General features: G+C 39.0%; 1 protein-coding gene across 1 annotated transcript in view; it reads left to right on the forward strand.

Annotated features, from left to right (window-relative positions):
• Positions 1-22,196, forward strand: part of skap2 (src kinase associated phosphoprotein 2) — a 134,625-nt gene that overhangs the window by 70,931 nt on the left and 41,498 nt on the right. The window contains exons 5-9 of the mRNA XM_008117055.3: positions 4,414-4,491; positions 5,730-5,813; positions 9,674-9,798; positions 10,717-10,780; positions 11,151-11,264. Of these exons, the coding sequence (XP_008115262.2) occupies positions 4,414-4,491; positions 5,730-5,813; positions 9,674-9,798; positions 10,717-10,780; positions 11,151-11,264 (465 nt within the window). The remainder of the gene's footprint in view (positions 1-4,413; positions 4,492-5,729; positions 5,814-9,673; positions 9,799-10,716; positions 10,781-11,150; positions 11,265-22,196) is intronic.

Here is a 22,196-nt window from a genome sequence, read left to right on the forward strand (position 1 = left end):
TTAAATAAATAAACAATTTGAGAAGTGCCGTAAATGTAGCATTAGATTTTCCTTGATGGTTTTTTTATGGGTAAGGAAAAGGTAAAGGTTTTCCTCTGGCATTAAGTCTGATTCTGGGGGTTGGTGCTCATCTCCATTTCTAAACCAAAGAGCTGGCATTGTCCATAGACACCTCCTAGGTAATATGACCGGCATGATTGCATGGAGCACCGTTAACTTCCCACCGGAGAGGTACCTATTGATCTACTGACATTTGCATGTTTTCGAACTGCTAGGTTGGGAGAAACTGGGGCTAACAGTGGGAGCTCACCCTGTTCCCCGGATTCGAACCACCGACCTTTCAGTCAGCAAGTTCAACAGCTCAGCGGTTTAAACCGCTGTGCCATTGAGGGCTCCTCTTTTATGAATAGAAAACTGGAAAAAGGAATGACGGATAATGTACCATATGATTCCTATATCTGCAGGATTGGCACATGTGGTTTCTCTTACCCATGTCCAAAAATATGTTATCTCTAGATATTTTCTGAGTCCTCCAGTGTAATTCTGTGGGATGCTTCTGCCTGATATTGACCATGGAGTTGCATAGGAGGACCTTAAAAAAGTCTAAATGAGAACATATTTTTAGACACAAAATAAATGAAATCACAGGTGCCAGAGAAACAGAGGTGTTCACTTTGAGGCATTTTCTAAGTCCTCCAGTGTGATTCTAATGTATGCTTCATCTGGAGGTGGTTCATTTGTATTGGATTTGCAATTATTTGTAATTTTGCATTTCCATGGTTAGGGCCCATCCAGGCCCCTTCCACACGCCTGAATAAAATCCCAAATTTTCTGCTTTGAAGTGGAATATATGGCAGTGTGGACTCAAATCACCCAGTTCAAAGCAGATATTGTGTGATTTTTTGCCTTGATATTCTGGGTTATATGGCTGTATGGAAGGGTCTTCAGATAGACCCTGTATCTTAGGTTTTCTGCTTTAAACTGGATTATATGAGTCCAGATAATCTGGAATAAACAGAAAACCTGGGATCAAATCCTGGGATATAGGACCTGTCTGGAAAGGCCCTTAGTTTAGGAAAGTATATCCCATGTATAAAGGTGTTGTAGTGGTTCCACAGACATCATCACCATCATCATCATTTAATTACTTATTAATCGCCCTCCATCCACGATGCTCTAGGCGATTTACAAGATAAAATTGTAAAGGATAAAAATACATACATACAAATATTGATAAAATTAACATAGATTAAAAGCTCTAGTAAAGAGCCAGGTCTTGAGTGCTAGACAGTTCACCATTTCAGCAGTTCAGTGCTAGCAGTTCAGCATCATGCAGGATTCATTCCACAGAGCTGTTGAATAAGGAGGGAAGAAAAGCTGGGTTGCCACCAGTTCTCTGAGAAGTTGTTCCATCATGCTTTGAATGTCATGCTCGGCACTAGCCTGTAACCACCATTGCACCGTGCAAAGATAACTCATAATATTAAAAGTTTATACATACTTGCAGCTTCCTTCCCCTTTCTTTTTCTGTTGTGTCATTTTCAGTTGTAAACCTAGAGCAGGAATTATCTTGTCTAATTGTCTGGATATGTCGCCTGCTCTGAGGACCTTTCTATCTGTAGATCAAGGACAGAAATGTTATAAATATGTACAAATAGCAAGAAAAGCTGGCCTGAGGAAGCTGCTCATTCCTTTCCTTCTTGATCAGATGATCTTCCTGGTGCATAAAGATACTCTGTAGAGTCAACAGCTTTCTCTGTGGTAATGATACATTTTCTCCCTCTAATAACCCCAAAAGCCTGCAAATGATGCTGTGCATGACATGATTGCCTATGGTGTCATGCTGGGAAATGATGATTCATGTTGCCCCGTGCCAACCCAAACCTTGATGCCAAGAGCTCTTGGTGATCACTGTAATTTGCTGACAGTTGGGTAATTGCCTGCTTTGCACTTGCACTCCATCTGATCATCTGAAATCAATGCAATGCCTCTGTTAACTACTGAGATGTAGGAAAAAGAGCATATGGGAACTAAAAGGAGAAAATTAATTACTGTTTAATTATTTGCAGCATTATTTGTTGAAGTGTAGCAAACGTGCAGCCAATATAAAAGAAGAGGGGGATGTGTTAACAGCGGAGTTCTATCTCAGTTCACCTGCTGCAAAATTCTATCCGTTAATGAATGATAGGTGGCTATCAATCTCTTATTATACAGAGCAGTCCTGATTGGGGATGGGAGGGGGTGAGGAATTGATCCTGCTTTCAAATCCCTGTCAGTTTGGGGAACCCAAGAAAGCAGGAAATGACTGCTGTGATGGGCCTGAGAGCCAATTATATATCCCTGGCACCTTCTGAAGGCCACACAGGTTACCAATTTTTTAAAGAATGGAGAAAGAGGAACCCAAAAATAGTCAGACTTCTACCTTTGATTTTAAATAATTTATTTCTCAGGGGGATCTTGCAATGTGTTATAGCTCAGCCATCAGGATCTGGCCCTCTACAGGAGATGGAGTGGGACTCAGAGGCTGATTTGGATTTTGAGCCTCTCTGGGATTTGGATCAGAGCCCAATGACTTTGTAGGTGCCTGAAGTTGTGCTTCCAGAGGAACAGCTAATTGGGGAACATTCCGATGTTAACTCAAGGCTGGATTCACCAGATGGAGTTGTTGTAGGGGAGGATGTGTCTTTTGATCGGAGACAATCTATCTCACAGGATAGGAGTCAAAGGGAAGTACTGAGAAGAAGTAAACGTTTGGCTCTCAAGCACTGCAATGAATAAACTTTCCCATGTGAAGCTGTGATTGCCCCGATCTCATTGAGCGGTAGCCTTGAGGTTTCCTTAAAGGGACTTCACTCCTTGTTTTCGTTGCAGTGTCAATGTCAACATTGCCATTCTTGGGAGAAGCATCTCCGTTCCTGCCTCTTGATCCTTGCCTTGTTCCCGTGCCGTTTCCAGGATACCCAGTTGTAGTCTGTGCCTTGTGACTCTCGAGTATACCTCGCCTTCTTATTCTTGTTTCCCTGCTTTCCAAGGAATACCCTCCAGGTGGATTACAGTTGTCGTTTTGCTGTGTCTTGTCCCTGATTCCTGCAACTCCTGGCTGCTTATTGACATTGACTCTTTGCTGGAACTCTTTGAGTTTTGTTTGTGGATTACAACTTTGAAAGACTTTGAAGAACTATCTTTTTAACTATTGTGGACATTCTATTATGGACTACTTACTCTATTGACTGTTTCTGCTGTTTGTTTGCATATATATATATATATATATATATATATATATATATATATATATATATACACACACACATACACATATATATAAACCTTCAATAAACTGTTTTGTTTGAACAACTGGCCCCAGTGTGGTTTTCAGAGTGCTCTCGTACCTTTGGGGTGCATCACAATGTATTTAAAAGGTTCATCACATGGAGGCTTCCCAAAGAGGCTGGAAGGAAGCCTGAAAGGGTTAGCCATTTGTGGTCTTGGGGGACTGTCCTTTGCCCAACCCCTACGATAAAGAGTTGTGATTGGATTTGACTTTTCAATTTGCCCTTCAAGACGTCACAACACAAAGAAGAATGTTGCTTCCAGCTCCTTCCCAATTTTAGGATAATGAAGTAGCCTTGGATGCAGCAGATCTAAGATTCCTTCCAGCCATTACTGTGGTCTACCATTGGAGACAGATCATTGCCTGGTGAAATTTATTTCTTAGGTTACTGGTCCATGACCCATCTCCCCTGGCAAGACCACTAATTTGAATGAATGAATGAACGAGTTGTTTATTGTACTAGCCGTTGGCCATGACATCAAATAATATACATCTTTTAAAAGTGCAGAATGTACTTTCCAATATAAACATTAAAACTTTTTCTATAAACTAGCTCTTTCAAATTACAGTAGCAGTGACAATCCCCGTAGGCAAGAGTTATGATGCCAAAAAAAAAAAACCAACTCTAATTTTGCATTATAACACATCTATGGGTATGAATTGGGGGCTGCGGTAGTGCAGCAGGGTAAACAGCTGCAGGAAATTTGATGTCTGGAGAGTTGACAGTTTGAAGCCACAAGTCGGGGTGAGCTCCTGCTGTTAGTCCTAGCTTCTGCTAACCTAGCAGTTTGAAAGCATGCAATGTGAGTAGATCAATAGGTACCGCTTCAGCAGGAAGGTAAAAGGGTGCCCCATGCATACATGCTGGCAACACGATCAGAAATGTCTAAGGACAACAGGCTCCTCAGCATGGAAAAATGGAACAAGAGCACCTCCCCATGGTTGGGGTTGAACATCACCTCCAGATGTCTGAGATGAAAGGGGAAAGCCTTTACCTTTGTCTGTGTATTGTATGTCATTGTTGTTCTAATTAATAGAAAAATAATATTTATTATCTGTTTATTCCCCTCTCCCCCTTTTAGGGCATCAGTTTCCTCCAGTTGCAGTGCAAGATCTTCAGGCTGTTTTAAAATCTGGGTATCTGGAGAAACGCAAAAAAGGTAAATCAATACAGGCAATGCAAATTATGCCTTATTTTGGTGAGAGATGTTTCCAGCTAATGGAATGTTAAATATGTTCCAGTCAAAAAGATAGCCCACTTTCTTTTACTGCAAAGAACTGAGTTATAATTGAGAGTAAAATGCATAAAAATGTATCCATAAGTAGGTGGTCTTGGATAAATGTCATGAACATTTTGAGAGCCATTGATAGACAGCTTTAATGTAGGTGACTGGATGCTAAGGCTTTTTTATGCAGAATTTTCAATCACTCTGCCTATTATTATATTAAAAATCTAAGAAGCATTAACCCAGTTAGACGTTCATTTAGAAATCATAAAGGTTTTGTGGGAATAACTAGGTGTGTTATACTGTTTAGGAGAGAAAAAACCGCCGTGACAAAATAAAGCTAAATGAAACTTTGTGGATAACTTTGTAACATTTATATTCACTTTTTGCACGAAGAAGAGAAGGGCTTGCTAATTCTGAGTTTTGAAGAATAAATTAAAGTTCTTTTGGTTAATGTTGTAATATGAGAAAAGAGTTAATATAGAGAGGTCTAGAGAGTGAAGTGTATAAGATTTATTTGAGACCAGATTGGGATAGAACGGAGGTCACCTATCTCCCCCACCCCTTTTTTTTCTTTCCCTCTATTTCCCCCCCCCCCCCCTTTTAAGAAAAGGATGTATAAAAAGAGAGGATGCAGATAAAAGCAATGTTACATGGAATCGAAGTGTGTATAAATGTGGGCACCAATGGAAACTAAGTGTAAGCAAGATATTGAAAAGTTTAACCAATAAAAAACATTGTTAAAAACATTTTGATCTGAATCATCTGTCTTGCTTCATTCTATCTTCCAGCCCTTCAAGCACTAGATTAAAGGATGTATTTGCTCATACTATTGCAGATTAAGAGTAACTATGAAATTATATTTATGAAAAATGTAAAGGTAAAGATTTTCCCCTGACATGAAGTCTAGACGTGTCCGACTCAGGGTTGGTACTCATCTCAATTTCTAAGCCAAAGAGCTGGCGTTGTCCGTAGACACCTCCAAAGTCATGACTGCATGGAGCACTGTTACCTTCCCGCCTCATCTCACTCCCCGGATTCAAACCGCTGACCTTTTGGTCAGCAAGTTTAGCAGCTCCACGGTTTAACTTTTTAATTGGTCATCACAGACTCTAACATGGACTGAATTGTGGAGTGGTGTTCTAATCTTATGTAAATTGTGTTTGTTGCAGACCACAGTTTTCTTGGCTTTGAGTGGCAGAAACGTTGGTGTGCTCTGAGTCGAAATGTTTTTTACTACTATGGAAGCGACAAAGGTATTATAAAAGCTTATGATTTATCTTAGGACCCCACACATGCATTTTAGCCGTTGACTGTTTGCAGACCTTAAGGGTCACTCTCTTTTGAAGCAAACCGGATTTACGTCTGACATTCCTTGCATTCATATAATGCTCTATTTCCAGATGGTGTAAATATACCTTGTCTTATCATTTCTGTTGTTTCCATTGGAATTTCATTTAGCCTTCATTTTTCTGAACTTTGGTCAGTTTTTAACATGACCCTGACACTATCTTCACTTGGTTTCCTTTTGAATATTTCTTCCACTTCCCTTAGTCCCCTGAAAATCCAAAAATGGTGTTAAGGCTTTCCACCTATTGACTATTATTTTGTCCATGTTTACTTCCATCTGGAACTAGTGACTGTCATGATTTTGCAGAGCATTTTAAATACAGTTGATGTTATTACAGTGGTTGTTGTATGTTTTCCGGGCTGTATGGAACATGGCCATACAGCCTGGAAAACATACAACAACCCTGTGATCTCAGCCATGAAAGCCTTAGACAACACATTATTACAGTGTTGTAGAGTAAGGATGTGTTTCCTTCTATATTAAACAACAAAATGCCGTTCTTGGTAAAAACAAAGGCATCTTATTTCACAACTATATATTTTTAGGATAGATCATATACATGGTTGAAGGATCTGAGTTACCCAAAATATCTAGGATCTCTGAATGAAGGGAATAAATTTGTAGCAGCTTTAAAACTGGAGTCAGTTGAGATATTGACATAGGAAACCAGTAGTGGTGCTTTCTACAAGTAAGCACAGTAGGTCTTTTTCTTGTTGCTATTTCAATCCTCCTAGCACATGTGTGTCCTTCCAAACCAGCACATCACCATTTATTTTGTAATCAACATCATCATCTGCAAGTCATGGCAAACACTTTAATTTTTCTGTGTCCATGGCCTCTGGAGCATGATTGGATTTGTAAGAGCCTTAACTCTTCATTTCAAGCTAAAATATACGGTGTTTCTTGAATTCTAAAATCTGATGGATTGTAAGACACACATTAATTTGAGTACCACCAGCAGGAAAAAAATGTTATTATATACATACATACAGGCAGTTCCCAGGTTAAGAACAAGATAGGTTCTGCAGGTTTGTTCTTAAGTTGAATTAATATGTAAGTTGGATCAGGTACATTTTAAAGTTTTATATCGCATAGGGAAAAGTTACCACATATGTAATATTTGTTTTGCTTTCTGTATCCCTGTTGAAAAGATTTCACCTCATTTTCTGTCCCTATGAGAATTGGATTTTGAAAATTTTGTGTTGTTGTGGAAATAAGGGTCGACGATAAAGCTTCAGTGGAGCCTCCGGTGGCCTAGGGGATAAAAGCCTTGTGACTTGAAGGTTGGGTTGCTGACCTGAAGGCTGCCAGGTTCGAATCTCACCTGGGGAGAGCGCGGATGAGCTCCCTCTATCAGCTCCAGCTCCATGCGGGGACATGAGAGAAGCCTTCCACAAGGATGATAAAACATCAAAACATCTGGGCATCCCCTGGGCAACGTCCTTGCAGACGGCCAATTCTGTCACTCCAGAAGCAACTCCGGTTGCTCCTGATACGAAAAAAAAAAAGTGGCGACACTCCCCACCCCCCATGATAACGCTTACAGGAATGAATTTCCCTTCCTGGGGGTAGATTTCCTCACACTTTCTGTTGTCTCACCCCTGTTTGTAACTAAAAGTCAAATGTATGTAATGTATTTCACAGCGGCAGGTGTAGTTAAGATTATTAGGGAAAAGTGGGAAAATTATCGCCATTATTTTATGAAGAAAGCAGGTTTAGCGTGTATCTACACTAAATGAATAAATTCTGATTTTTTTAAACTCAAAGAAAACATTCCAATATGTTTTTTTTAAAAAAGCTTTCTCTTGGAACAACCCATGACTATTGCATAAAGAAAACCAAAGTTTTAATAAACCAGGCATGGGCAAACTTTTGCCCTCCAGGTGCTTTGGACTTCAGCTCCCATAATTCCTAACAGCCCGGAGGGCTGAAGTTTGCCCATAAACTGCAATAAACTGTGAAGCTGATTAAGTAACCTTGGTTAGTCTTCAGGTCCATCTACATTGTAGAATTAATTACAAGGTCTTTAGTCTTTTTTGCCAAATAGTTTGGATGCAATCCCCAAGTTACAAACATCCAACTTACGAACAACTCATTGTGAAGAACAGTTAATTAATTTGGTGTCAGACTGATCTGTCTGCCCATTTTAGAATAGCCCCATTCTCGAGGTGTTGCCAATGCTACATTGCACTTTGTCCATTTCAACTGTGAAATTACCTTCCCCATTTCGGCACATGTTGCACTTTGCCTGGGTTCTATGAATTAGTCTCCAGTGTTAATATTGTATGTTTTATGTTGATTTTAACAATTGTTTTTACTGTAATTGATGTTTTTATTGGATAACTGTTTTATTGCTGTGTTTTGATATTTGATTGTTTTATCGGGCAAGGCCCCATGTAAGCCGCCCCGAGTCCCTTTGGGGAGATGGGGCGGGGTATAAAAATAAAGTTATTATTATATTATTATTATAACAGGAGTGAGTCAGCAGGAAATGAGAGAAACCTATTCCTAGGAGGGGAAATTCACTCCTGAAAAAGTTGTCATGGGGAAAAGATGTCTCTGCTGAAGCTTTCTCACCAATCCTTGTTTCCACAACAAGACAATTTTTTTCAAAATCCAATGATCACAGGGACAGAATGTGAGATGTAATCTTCTGAACACACAAAGGATGTTAACCTTTCCCTTTGCTATCCAAAACTTGAGTGAGTGTGCGCACGCATACACACACACACATGGATTGGAGGTTTGTTCTTAAGTTGAATTTGTATGAAAGTCAGAACAGGAACATTTTAAAGTGTTACTCCAGCTATACATATAGTAAAGGTAAAGGTTTTCCCCTGACGTTAAGTCCAGTCGTGACCGACTCTAGGAGGTTGGTGCTCATCACCATTTTTAAACCCAAGAGCCGGCGTTGTCCATAGACACCTCCAAGGTCATGTGGCTTGCATGACTGCATGGAGCGTCGTTACCTTCCCGCCGGAGCGGTACCTATTTATCTACTCACATTTGCATGTTTTCGAACTGCTAGGTTGGCAGGAGAGCTATACATATACATATGCATACACACACACACACACACACACACACACACACATATATACATATACATGAACAGATCTACAACCTATCTTGTTCATAACTTGGGGACTGACTGTACTTTTAATCCATCCCTGAAGTGATATTCATTGCAAACCCATCACCGTGTGTGTTCGTTTGCTTGAACAAAAATCATAATACAAATGTTAAAATTTGTATTTTGAAAGCCATTGTTTCTTTAGAGTTGCTCTATAGGTAAAGAGCAGCTTTTAAAGTGACTGTAAAAGTGAAGAGGGAAGATGTAGCAGGTAAACCAAATATTATGTTCTTCTTCATTGGGCAGGTTTTTCCTCTAGCCAGTGAACCAGAGAGGTAGAGGCACACTGATTTATGGTACATTTCTCCTGCATGTTCCAGGTTCCAGTTTTTGGCTCTCCCCAAGGTACAGGAGTCATTGGATGCACTTCCTGCTAAACAAGACCATCTGTAAGCATGGCCTTGTGGGATTCTATCGGCATCCGTCATAGGATTGTACTTAGTTTTTCTCTTCTTAAAGAAGAATTTTATCTCCCAAAACATCGCATGAGCCAGTCAGCTAATAATGTCTAACCCACTCTCTCGCATATTCATGAAAGGGAAAGAACCAAATCTGAATAAATGATAACCCAGCGGGCCATTCACGTGCAACGTTGCAAATGAAGTTCTATCTTTGCTTTTTATCTACGACAGACAAACAACAGAAAGGTGAATTTGCTATAGATGGCTACACCGTCAGAATGAATAATACCCTTCGGAAGGATGGAAAGAAAGATTGCTGTTTTGAAATCGCTGCTCCTGATAAACGCATTTATCAGGTTGGACTTTTTATGTCGTCTTGAAATTAAATTGATAAAACTGTTACTGTTCCAGTTATGGAGACATTAACATTTCAATATAACAACCACTGATATACCAGAGGAGGAGGATAAACTTTCTTTATTTGCTTGCCCTGTATATTCTTTTTTAAACAAAAAAAAGAGATTAAATTCTAGTATTATCTGTTTGAATAAAAATTTCCCATATGTCATTTTTATCTATTTGTCCCTTTCACTTCTTATATTTAAATGTCTATTATCTAATAGGTCTTCTTGATTTCTTGGCTGAATAATATTGTAAAACTATTGAGGATACACACACACTACACACACACACACACAAGTCTTTAATATGTATTGTATTACTTAGAGGTCTAGGAGGGAACTCGATGTTAAAAGCACATATCAACAATGCGGTTCAGGAATCTATCAGTTAGGCATCAAAGTGGAATGTAACTTTAATAAGTTTTAAATATCTGAGATTGCAGTTGAAAGCCAGTTAATTAAGTTGTCAGATACTGTGTTGGATTCTGACAAGAACATTTTTAAGAAAACTGTACCCAGCAGTCTAAAGAAATTCATGGGTGTCTTCTAATTGTCAAGGGCGAATTTTGTTCATCAGTCCTGCGCTTGACATTGATGAAGGGAAGCAGCTTTTTTTTCCAGCACAGCTGCCAGCTGCTGATCAGAGTTCCAAATCCATCATCCTACGCTTCAATTACGTAAATTTGTCAAAATTAACGGGACATTATAAGAAGCATCCTTGCAAGAAAAGTACCAGAGACATGTAAAGAATTACTAATGGTGCCTTGAAGAAGTAACAAGAAATGCTGCTTTCCTTGCATTACAGTTATGATGCTGGTTGTTATTTTTTTTTATTCTTGTGATCACTTCTAGTAAAACTAAGTTTCTGAACAGTTTACAGCTGCTACTCCTAAAGAAGCTAAGGAATGGGTACAGAGCCTCAGGTTTGTCCTACAAGGTATGCCACCTGATAAAGAGATGCTTTGTTTATATAATGCATGATAAAAAGCAAAGCTTTATTGCTTTCTCACACAATTTGCTGTGATTTATCTTAGAATGTCACTGCGTTGCTTTGACTGTGTATTTCATGAATGTGTTTTTAGGGGTGAGGAATAAGGAGTCTTCTCCATGATTGGCAGTAAAATACATTGGAGTGCTCTTTAATAAAAGTGCTAACTGCATTTTAAAAAAATGAAATGGAATTTTGAAAAAAATCATTTTGGTTTTCATGGAATTTCTAAATAATGCCATTGGGACTGAATCAATAGAATTGGTTCTGTAACTGAAGTCTACCTGTTATCTAACTCTTCTTGAACTCCTCTTAACAGACATGGGGTCTGAAGTTATTCCAGAAGAGGAATATGAAGACCTTACAGATGCTGTCATGCCTCCTCTCCAGAAAAACGAACCAGTGGATGATGACATTTATGAAGAGCTTCCAGGTATTTTTAAGGCATGACATAATGGCTATACATAATGAAGGTCCAAAGAGACAGGGAAAAGTGCAGTTTAGCAGACAGGTCTGGGATATGAGAGACTTGGGGTGAGTCAAAGGGTGTCTGCTTCAGTTCCACGTAGACTTCTCCGATGGTTGCCAAAATTGTGTGGCATCTAAAGAAGAATTAGTGGTATTTTCAAGAACCAGGTATGAATAATTTTTGGTTAATAAGAGCATTGACATTAGGCAGGAATTGTAAAAATTCTCTCTTGAGATTATTGGTTCATTAGCACCATCTCTACTGCGTTATTATTTAATTAAAAAGTGATGTGCCTTACAGCTTTGTCCCACTGATTCATTCACTCATATTTTTTCCCTTTATTCAGCCTGTCGTTTGCATTAACCACATGTTTTCTATGCTCTTAGCCATTCCTAATATATGATATCATATACCCTGAAAAGGAACAGGGGTGTCTGAGTGTGAAGAAACTTTGGTGATGAACTGTAAATAAACACTATAGGATGTGGCGTGACTGTTTTCCTTCTTAGCCTGATTATACTTTGGTTTCTTACTCTGGTTTTTTTTCTTTATTATGATTAGGTGTTGTTGTTTTGTTTACATTTTGACAACCAAATGTAATTCCTATAACATCTTTCTTTTGATGCCTAGAGAAGGGGGAAATGGCTGGAGAAGTTTTGTAACTGTATAAGATTACATGGAAATGAAAGCTTGTATTGTGTAAAACACAAGATCTTACATATAGAGACAGGCAACATTTTCACTCTAAACATACTATTGTTCTAAGAGCAAAGAATGTTATTACTCAGAAGCTAAACTGGACAGTGTAAATCACAGGAATGTCTAATGAATGCTAGAGGGTTTTCAGTCTTCAGAAAATATTGAGTATATATAAGAAAGAAGGCAAACTCTAAAACATGGTTTTTGACAGATAGCTTCAGGAAGCCTTTAGTGTTTATTTCATTATTCTCTAAAGATCATTTTGCTATAAAACCTGGGATGTGATTGTCACCTGACCCTTGAAAGAAGCAACTGATTTGAAGAGTACATCTTTGTGTGTTGAGCATTTGTCCCTGAGCCCATGATCCCCCATATTTGTGGAATTACAATTTCCATTATCCCCATCTACCACAGACAACGATTATTCAGTCTGTGAATAATGAGAGATCTTGTCCAGCACATCTGGAGGGCAGCATATTGAAGGAGTCTGGTTTATATTATACATTTCTTAGGCCTAAATCCATTGTTAATCTCAAATGGAGTGGACCCACAGATTCAATGTGTGGTTATGTCATTTTCAGTGATTCAGTGTGTCTGCCCTAACTGGGAATAAAACTTGGATTTAGGCCTTGGTTTTTAAGGCTGCCTCCTGCCAACCTAGCAGTTCGAAAACATGCAAATGTGAGTAGATCAATAGGTACTGCTCCGGTGGGAAGGTAACGGCTCTCATGCCGGCCACATGACCTTGGAGGTGTCTATGGACAACGCTGGCTCTTCAGCTTAGAAATGGAGATGAGCACCATCCCCCACAGTTGGTCACGATTGGACTTAACGTCAGGGGAAACCTTTACCTTTACCTTTTTTTAAGGCTACAAAGGACCCTTTGTTTTCAGGTCCGATTAAAGGTTATGCCTCCAGACCCCCATCGTCTATTCACAAAGATTTCTTATGTTTTATATGTTATATTTTCCCCAAAATGGAAACCAAGGTGATTTATGAAATAAAATAAATTCAAAAACTTTGATAGCATCGTGCTCCAATTGACTTGGAATCCTTGATCAACTTAGAGGATCATTTATTTATTTATTTACAGTATTTATATTCTGTCCTTCTCACCCCGAAGGGGACTCAGGGCGGATCACATTATATACATATAGGGCAAACACTCAATGCCCATAAACACATCGAACCGAGACAGAGGCAGACAGACAGACAGATGCAGAGGCAATTTAACCTTCTCCTGATGTTCGATTCTGGCCACAGGGGGGAGCAGCTGCTTCATCATCCACTCTGATGGCACTTCCTCACTTCCTCATTCCAATGTTGTAAATTAGTTAAACTTGCCTCCCCACTTTTATAAGTGGTACCTTATTTCCTACTTGATAGATGCAACTATCTTTTGGGTTGCTAGGTCAGCAACGAGCAGGGGCTATATTTTTTTATTTTTAATTGATGGGTGCTCACCCCACCACGGGCTGGCCTCGAACTCATGATCTCATGCTCAGAGTGATTTATTGCAGCAGCTGCTTACCAGCCTGCGCCACAGCTCGGCATGTCATCATCCACCTAGAATGCTGAAAACATTGTATTCTAAATTGTCATCTATTAGACTGCTGACTTTCATCTTGGACTGTTAGATGAAGAAGCTTATCTATTTATTTCTTCCTCTATTTTTGTCTGGGATTTTTTTAACCAGGGATAAGATGGGGCAAGTAATTACTCTGGCAATAATGTTAATATTTACATGTCATTTCCAGGAATCCACTCAGCCAAAGTTATCCTGGAGTTCTCTTGCTATTTCCTACAGTTTCATTCCCTTTCAAATAAGGTCCCATCTCACACCATAAAATCCAGTGTGTACTTTTATCCCCACTGATGGTAAAATAAGCAGTGAGTTTTATTGGGCAAGAGTAAGAGTGGATGGAATGAGGTTAAGCTAAAGTATTAATTTACATAGAAATGTGATAATGAAGCATAGTTTCTAATGGTCTGCCTTGTAAATTGACATGAAAGACGAGTGCATGTTTAGGATCTCATTCTGCATTTCAGATTTCAGCCCTAGATTAGCTCCCACACAGGTTTCAGTTGTAGGGATACTTGAACAATGGACTCCACTGTTTATATGTCACTTGAGTATTTTGAAGAGTTCAAGAACTAGCTTTGTCATGAATCCAAAGAACTGTATGACTAATTCCTCTCTTCCTAAGAGCACTCACTGTCCCTAGTGAATTCCCAAGCCCGTTCATGTATTAATCTGTCACCATCTCCCTGTGCTACATGGCAAATTTATTTTGAAGGGATTTTCCAATTTGTGATTAGGAACATGTTTCAGGCAGCAGTTCTGTCTTTCAGAAGAGAAAGAACAATTTCAGACACACTCAGACCCCTAGGATTTAGAAGTATCTTCTCAGCCTAGCACAGGTAATATGTTTTTTTTTTTTAAAAAAAAAATTGAATAAAAGGCATTATAATTTCATTGTACAAAAGCACCCGTCATAAAAGTTGATTTCTCTACTCACACTGGACTTTCTTGGACCCACCAATTTCCCCCCAACATGTATATTTTATCACTTGGTCAAATAAAACAATAATTGCACCATTTGTCATAGGCTGTATCGGATCGCTTTTGCCCTGTGTTTTGCCAAGTAATACATAGTTCAGCCACCATAAACTGTTCTATGCCTGGAGGAGCCTCTGTTCAGCTTTCCTTTTACAAAATGTTTCCAGGGAGTATTACTTCTCTGTTCACACTGACCTTTGCAGGATTTCAGCCCCAAACCCCAAATGTCAGCAATAATTGGACTTTAGTATCAGTCACAAATGTAATAAAACCTGTGACATTTGCAGCTTTGGTCCATAAGCGTGTTTGTCTCCAAAGAAGTTTTCGTGCCAACAGGTGCAACAGTATATTCATACTCCTCTAAAAACAGTGCGTTTCATATAACGTCATTGTGACACAATAAATCCAACACTTGATAAAGTTAATTTTAGGGACTGCTACTCCTGGAATCCTCTTACTAACATGGTCGCATGTTGCCATGCTGGTTGGTGGAACCTAAGAGATTGTAATGCAAAAATCAACCTTTTCAAATTCTGCGTAAATCACCAGTGTGATGTCTTGCACCTGCTGTAAAACATGGTAGAGTACCTGTAAACTTTGGTCTTTTGGAAGCTACACATGAACAGTTGTGTTTAAACCTTTCTTCTGCACTAAGTTTCTTAATATAGATTCTAATATGAGATCCTCTTACCCAAATGTGGTTGTCGTGTGAGTTAGATGTTCAAATTTTGTACAGTGAACACATATAGTAGAATAGGCCTTTCTCTCCAACTGGCATACATTTAATTTAAGGAACAAAGTTCAATGTGTTTACAGCTCAATGTGAACAATAGGTATTCCTATCTGAACAATCGAGAAAACTGTTTCATTGCATTTCTCAGCCCTTATCAGATGACTTTGTGATCTTGAAAGCTGTAGTTGAATCCCCTCGCAACTCTATTGCCTGTGTGTTCATGGAATCGCAGACAACATGACACAGACCACAAGGGTCATGCTGTAAAACCCCCTGCTATGCAGGGATTCACAATCAAATATCTCCCAACAAATGTGGCCATCCAGCCTCTGCTTAAAAATGTCAAGAAAAGAAGATTTTCCCACACTCCAAAGCACTGTCAAAACACCTATGTTTAGGTGGTATCTCTTTTCCTGCCATTTAAGTCCTAGTTTCTAGAGCAGCAGAAAACAAGCTTGCTCTCTTCATGACTATCGTGTCACATCTTATTCAGTCTAAGCATACCCAACTCCCTAAGATACTCCTCATAGAGCATGGTTGCCAAATGTGTTAGCTTTTTGTTCACCCTACTCTAGATATTATTACTTCCCTCTTCCTAGATACTGTACTTCTATTGATGCAGCCCAAAATCACATTGACTTTTTTAGCTGCACATCATGCTGTTGACCTGTGTTCATATTGTTGTACAGGAAATGGAATAAATATTTTTATTGGGGGGAGGGGTACTTTTGTGTAGTCCAAATAATCTTGCATCACCTGAACAACACAAGCAAAGGCCATTCATAAGGAGGTATTTTGCATGCGCAAGTGTTTTTGTGTTTAAATAACCCAACTTAGCATTTTGTAACTTTGAATCTTCCCCTCTACTACCCTTTGAAACTGACCCTTGTATAGAAAAATTGTACAGATTCCATCTGTAGGAAGAAAATGAAAAATGATCACACATTTTAGCATCTCCACAAATTGTCTTTGTATTAAAATGAGATAATTTATTACTAGAACTGATCAATCATCCTCTTTATGGCTTTGAATGGACCAACGTGAAAGCATTTTTGACACTATTGATTTGTAAAGCCAATATGATGTCTACGGTATGTGACAGACGTTGGCTGCAGCTATGGAGAGAGAGAATCCCATGCTGGAGAATCTTGTCATCCTAGAGAGGCAAAAGTAATTTTACTTATATCAGAGCCTTTTCACTGTTGACTACATTTTTGACAGCTGTAACACATTAACAACATTTTGTTTATTCACGACTATCTTTGGCACTTTGCGTACCTAAAGTAGAATGTTTCTGAATCTTCATACAAAGTTGTTTTCTTCCATGACATTCCTGTCTATGACTGAGAAGCGTCATAGTTTAATGAACAATAGTACACTAAACCTAGTTCTCCAGAATCCATGACATTTTTTCTTAATTAAGAAAGCTAATCAAATATTTTTCTTTACTGGAACAAGTGATTTTTAAAAGAAAGAAAAGACCTACATGCTGGCAAAGGTGTTAAAACATCCTACTGATGGAACCTGTTTCAGAGCAATTCTGCCCTGTGTTGCATTAGGTTTCACCTTCCATTTGTAAATACCAATTTTGTAATTTTGTAAATGCTAGGCTGCTCCTTTTATCTTGAGAGCAGTGTCTATCTTAGAGTGCATTTGAATATCTGAATAGATCAGTATATTAAAGGATTTTAAAATGTTAGTTGATGAAGGAACACACATGATGATGGATATTGCCCAATCACTCTCACTTGCTTCTTCTTACAAGTGATTTAATCACTTATGGACCTTCTTGCCCATTGTTTGATCATGATATATAGAACAGGAGTTCTCACCTCCTCTCCCCACCGTCGGATCCCAGCCCAGCTTCCACAAGCCAGAAAGCCATACAAGCCAGAAATGCAATTTCCTGCTTCTTGGCAGGGGGTTAGACTGGATGGCCCCTGAGGTCTCTTGCAACTCTACTATTCTATGATTCTATGATTCTACTGCAAGTTGCTTCTGATGTGAGAGAATCGGTCGCCTACAGAGATGTTGCCCAGGGGACGCACAGATGTGTTACCATCTTGTGGAAGGCTTCTCTCATGTCCCTGCATGGGAAGCTGGGGCTGACAGATGGAAGCTCATCTCATCTCATGGATTTGAACTGCCGACTTTCAGATTGTCAGGTCAGCAGTTCAGCCAGCACAAGGGTTTAATCCATTGCACCACTGCAGCTATGGATATGGATATGGTGGCAATCCAAGAGTTTCTAAATGAGATAAATTAAATAGACCCATTAAATCTGGTTTCAGGTCTGGCTGTAGGACAACATTGATCACTCTGGTGGATGATCTGGGCTGGGAACTGGACAGAAAAAGTGGTTTTGCTAGACCTTGTCTTTCTCAACAGACAAGCAGTCCTAATTATTCTTTTCAAGAAGCTTTTCTGCCATCCTATTATTTTGTAGATGAGTGCAGATATGGTATATGCTTGGATACACATAAATCAGTAGACAAAAATCTTCTCTCTCTCTCTCTCTCTCTCTCTCTCTCTCTCTCTCTCTCTCTCTCTCTCTCCCTCCCTCCCTCCCTCCCTCCCCCCCTCTCTCTATATATATATATATATACACACACACACAAACACACACATACATATGCACACACACAGAGATAGACACACACACCTGTGTATGTATCTGTGGCAATGTTTCATAACAGCTATATTAAGCCCTTCATTGCTCCCCTTTTATGTGATGCTTCTCAGCCCTGTTGTCTTTTCTCTATCATTTTATGTCATAACGATAATCTTTTTTTTGAGGTGGCACTTCCTCTGTAGTTCTCATCATTTCCTTTTCTATCTTTTTTGATGTTTTGTATGGGAAAAATGCACAGGCAACAGCGACATTGTTCTAAAAAGTAAAAAGCCATTCATTGTAAAGAAGCAATTTTGAATGGAAACAGGCCAAGGGAATAATGGATAATCTTTTTTCTACTCACTGATTCTTCAAAGAAGCATGAGTCTACTGGAATGCATGTGGTGTTCCTTCGTTTAGTATTGCCACACTCTTTAAAGTTAAAGTTACCGCACAAAAAGAGTGAAATTATCCCTTTGCTAACCTTATCATTGGTGTAAGGAATTGTTGAAATCTAAATTATCATTTATAAGTAGTTCTGGAGAGCACCTTTCCTCACACCACATTCCTATATCAGCTTTTAAAAAAATAGTTGTTTATGAACAATGATTTCTGGTAGATGAAAAGTATGTGGCAGTGAGTTGTCTAGTCTATAAGGAAACAGTCCCTTCGCTTTCCCACCACAGTGACAACTAAGAACGTTAACAGGTCTTCCATATGTTTACAGTTGTTTATACTAGTAGTTTGAAAAAGTAAATTCTTGTTGGATCTCTATTCCATGTATAACATTGGCACTTTGCTTAGACATAGCACTAGAAGATGTCAGATGGCAGATGCAAGAAGCATTAGAACTAATACTGAAACAAGGCTACAACTCCAAAAGTTACAGCCAATTTTTAAGATAAAGCCATGAAACAGTCATGTATCCACTTTGGTGTTGCTTCTAAATTATCTGTCAAAAGTCTGAGGTACTTACCTTTTCTGTTCAACAACTTTATTTTGTGCCTTCTTGGATATCACTTAATAGTTATCCTTGGAGGGGGAATTATTAAGTACTCTTTATGACAAAAGGAAGCACACACAAAGCTTATATTTAATGGGGTTTTTTTTCAAGTGCTGGAAGTAATCCGAAAGACAGTGGGGAGACTGTAATAACACAGCCATGGGATTTTTGTTCTGCTACAAATTCTGTATGCTGTAAAGGGGCTGTGACTACCATTTTGACTTAGTATTTGACTATGTATCTAGTCTTTGTAAGTAGACCCAAAGAATAATGATTTCAAACACAGGCACCTCTTTGCTATGGATCTATGTCTTGCACAACTTTTGATGATATAGTGCAAACTGACAGTAAACATTCCTTATACATGTGCTGGAGTGGCGTCACACTTTTCCCTTTATTCTGATTTTTTTTGTCTTTGTTTCTATTGTGCAAGTCAAACTTTTAGCTGGCTTGTGAAGTAAGGATTGTCAGCACAAGCAGAACAAAATGCAAGCAAATTTATAGGACAAGGTAATTTTCGAACTGCCAGAAAAGACAGGGTGTCTAATTATGTTGACACTGAATGAAAGTATGGCAAATGGTCTCTCTGGTTGGATTTCTTTTACACATTGCTGTCAGTACAGAGAATGCATAAATACCAGTTGCTTCACATGACTAAAGCAGCTTGTAGAGACAGGCATCTGGGAACCAGACTTTTCCTGGGGAACCATGCCAAAAACTGCATTGTGTTTCCTTTTTCTGTATTGAGCTATGCTGAATACCTTGCCTAGGTTTCCCCCTGCCCTCAGATTTAGAAATCAATCTACTCAACAAAGAATAGGAAATTAATTTCACTGTTCTAAACACACAAATGATTCTCAAAGTGGGAGCTACAATAGTTCTTTCTAATGTGACCAATTTGGCCAAGTCACATTTGTCACAATGTGACATACTGAGTTTTCAGGCATCTCTTCTATGTCACAGTTTGAATATGTGTGTAATAAGTGCATGTCGGAGATGTCATGAAACATGAAGACCTTTTGTTTCATTATTAATAATGTATGTAAGGCACTCGATATTATGCTGAGGTTTGAAGAAACAAATAGATAAGAAACTTACACAGGGACTAATGTGGGTAGAAATTAACATTCTAAAACAATGCAACAGGTGAGATTTCACCCTTTGGGAGAGGTAATGAGTAACATGTTTAGGTTACCTTTTTTACCATAGCTTATCACAGGAATTTTTTAAAAAGGGGAATTATCTCAGGAACTTCTCGGGTCTTATGCAATCCTCTTATCAGTTATGTTTCTTAATCCACCCCACCCCCACTGACAAAAAAACAACAAGCTTTGCAGTTAATTTTCCAACATTGTAATGAATGCCAAAAATGGATTACTTCCTAAAAAATCTATGAGTGACAAGAATTAATTGCCTTTAGAAATGATTTTACAGGTTCTGCTTTATTTATTTATTATTTACCTTATTTCTACCGCACCTTTCTCTACCCCAAAGGGGACTCAAGGCGGTTTACATATAGCAACCATTAGATGCCTTAAAATACATACAGAGACTTAAATTCAATTAAATTTAAAATTAATACAGTTAAACATTTAAAACATTACATTCAATATTAAAATCACATCATCCAAAAATCATAGTCCAAGGCCGTTCCGTTGTCAATTATCCATAATGCCAGGTCTATTATTGCACTGTACTAATCACCAAAAGCCTGATCCTAGAGCCAAGTTTTTACTTTCCTTCTGAAGGCTAGAAAGGAGGGGGCTGATCTAACATCACTGGGGAGGGAGTTCCACAGCTGAGGAGCCACCACCAAGAAGGCCCTGTCTCTTGTCCCCGCCAACCACGCTTGCGAAGCAGGCGGGACTGAGAGCAGGGCCTCCCCAGATGATCTTAATCTCCAAAGTGGCTCATAGGGGAGATACATTTGGACAGGTAAACTGATTAAAGACAGGATAATGATGTGAGATAGACCGTGTATCTCTGTTCAATATTTATTTATTTATTTACATTATTTATATTCCGCCCTTCTCACCCTGAAGGGGACTCAGGGCAGATTACAATGAACATATATATGGCAAACATTCAATGCCATCTGACAAGCAACATACAGTATAGACCAGGGGTCCCCAAACTAAGGCCCGGGGGCCGGATGCGGCCCATCGAAGCCATTTATCCGGCCCCCACGGCACAAGGGCAGAAGGGGGTTGGGCCAAATGACCCAAGAGGTCTCTTCTTCTCTTACAACCCTTATTATTATTATTATTATTATTATTATTATTATTATTATTATTAGCATTGAGGCTGGGTGGCCATCTTTCAGGGATGCTTTGCTTGTGCTTTTGGTGCACAAAAGCAGAAGGGAATTGGACTAAATGGCCCAAGGGGTCTCTTCCAACCCTCTTTATTATTATTATTATTATTATTATTATTATTATTATTATTATTATTAACATTGAGACTGGGTGGCCATCTTTTTATTATTATTGTTATTATATGTTAATATTATTAATTATTATTATTATTGCTCGGTGGCCAACTATAGTCCGGCCCTCCAACGGTCCGAAGGATCGTGAACTGGCCCCCTGTTTAAAAAGTTTGGGGACCCCTGGTATAGACACACACAGAGGCATTTAACATTCCAGCTTCATGATTCCGGCCGCAGGGGGCGCTGTTGCTTCACCATCCACTAGTGACTGTACTACCTCATTCCTTTTCGGCATGTTGCTTGCAGTTTTATGGTGTTGTAAATTAGTTAAATTAGCCTCCCGCATAAAGCGTACCTAAATTTCCTACTTGACAGATGCAACTGTCTTTCAGGCTGCTTAGGTAAACAACAAGCTGGGCTATTCAATGGTCGGGAGCTTAACCTGACCCAGGCTTCGAACTCATGACCTCTCAGTCAGTAGTGATTTATTGCAGCTGGTTACTAGCCAGCTGCACCACATATGATATCCATATGATAAATAGTTTACCATAAAGTCCATAGAGTAGGGTATAAATCTGTTGAACTACTTAAATGGGCATGTTTTTAAATTGCTACCAATCTGAGTGTAGGCCATGATGCTTGAATATAGATAGTGTGATGGGAGGGGGGAGACTTTCACTGTCAGTCTCCAATCAGGCAATGGAGAATCTTGTGCTTCATGTCCTTGTGCAAATGACAACCAATGGTCAAGGCACTAAGCCTAATATTAGATGTATATTTTATGCATCTCTTGCTGATCCATTTAATCTCTTGAACATGCTGCATTTTGAACCTCCGGTTAATGAGTTTTTGACCGTTCCAC

This window comes from Anolis carolinensis, chromosome 6 (genome assembly GCF_035594765.1).
Source record: "Anolis carolinensis isolate JA03-04 chromosome 6, rAnoCar3.1.pri, whole genome shotgun sequence".
In the NCBI taxonomy this organism is placed as follows: domain Eukaryota; kingdom Metazoa; phylum Chordata; class Lepidosauria; order Squamata; family Dactyloidae; genus Anolis; species Anolis carolinensis.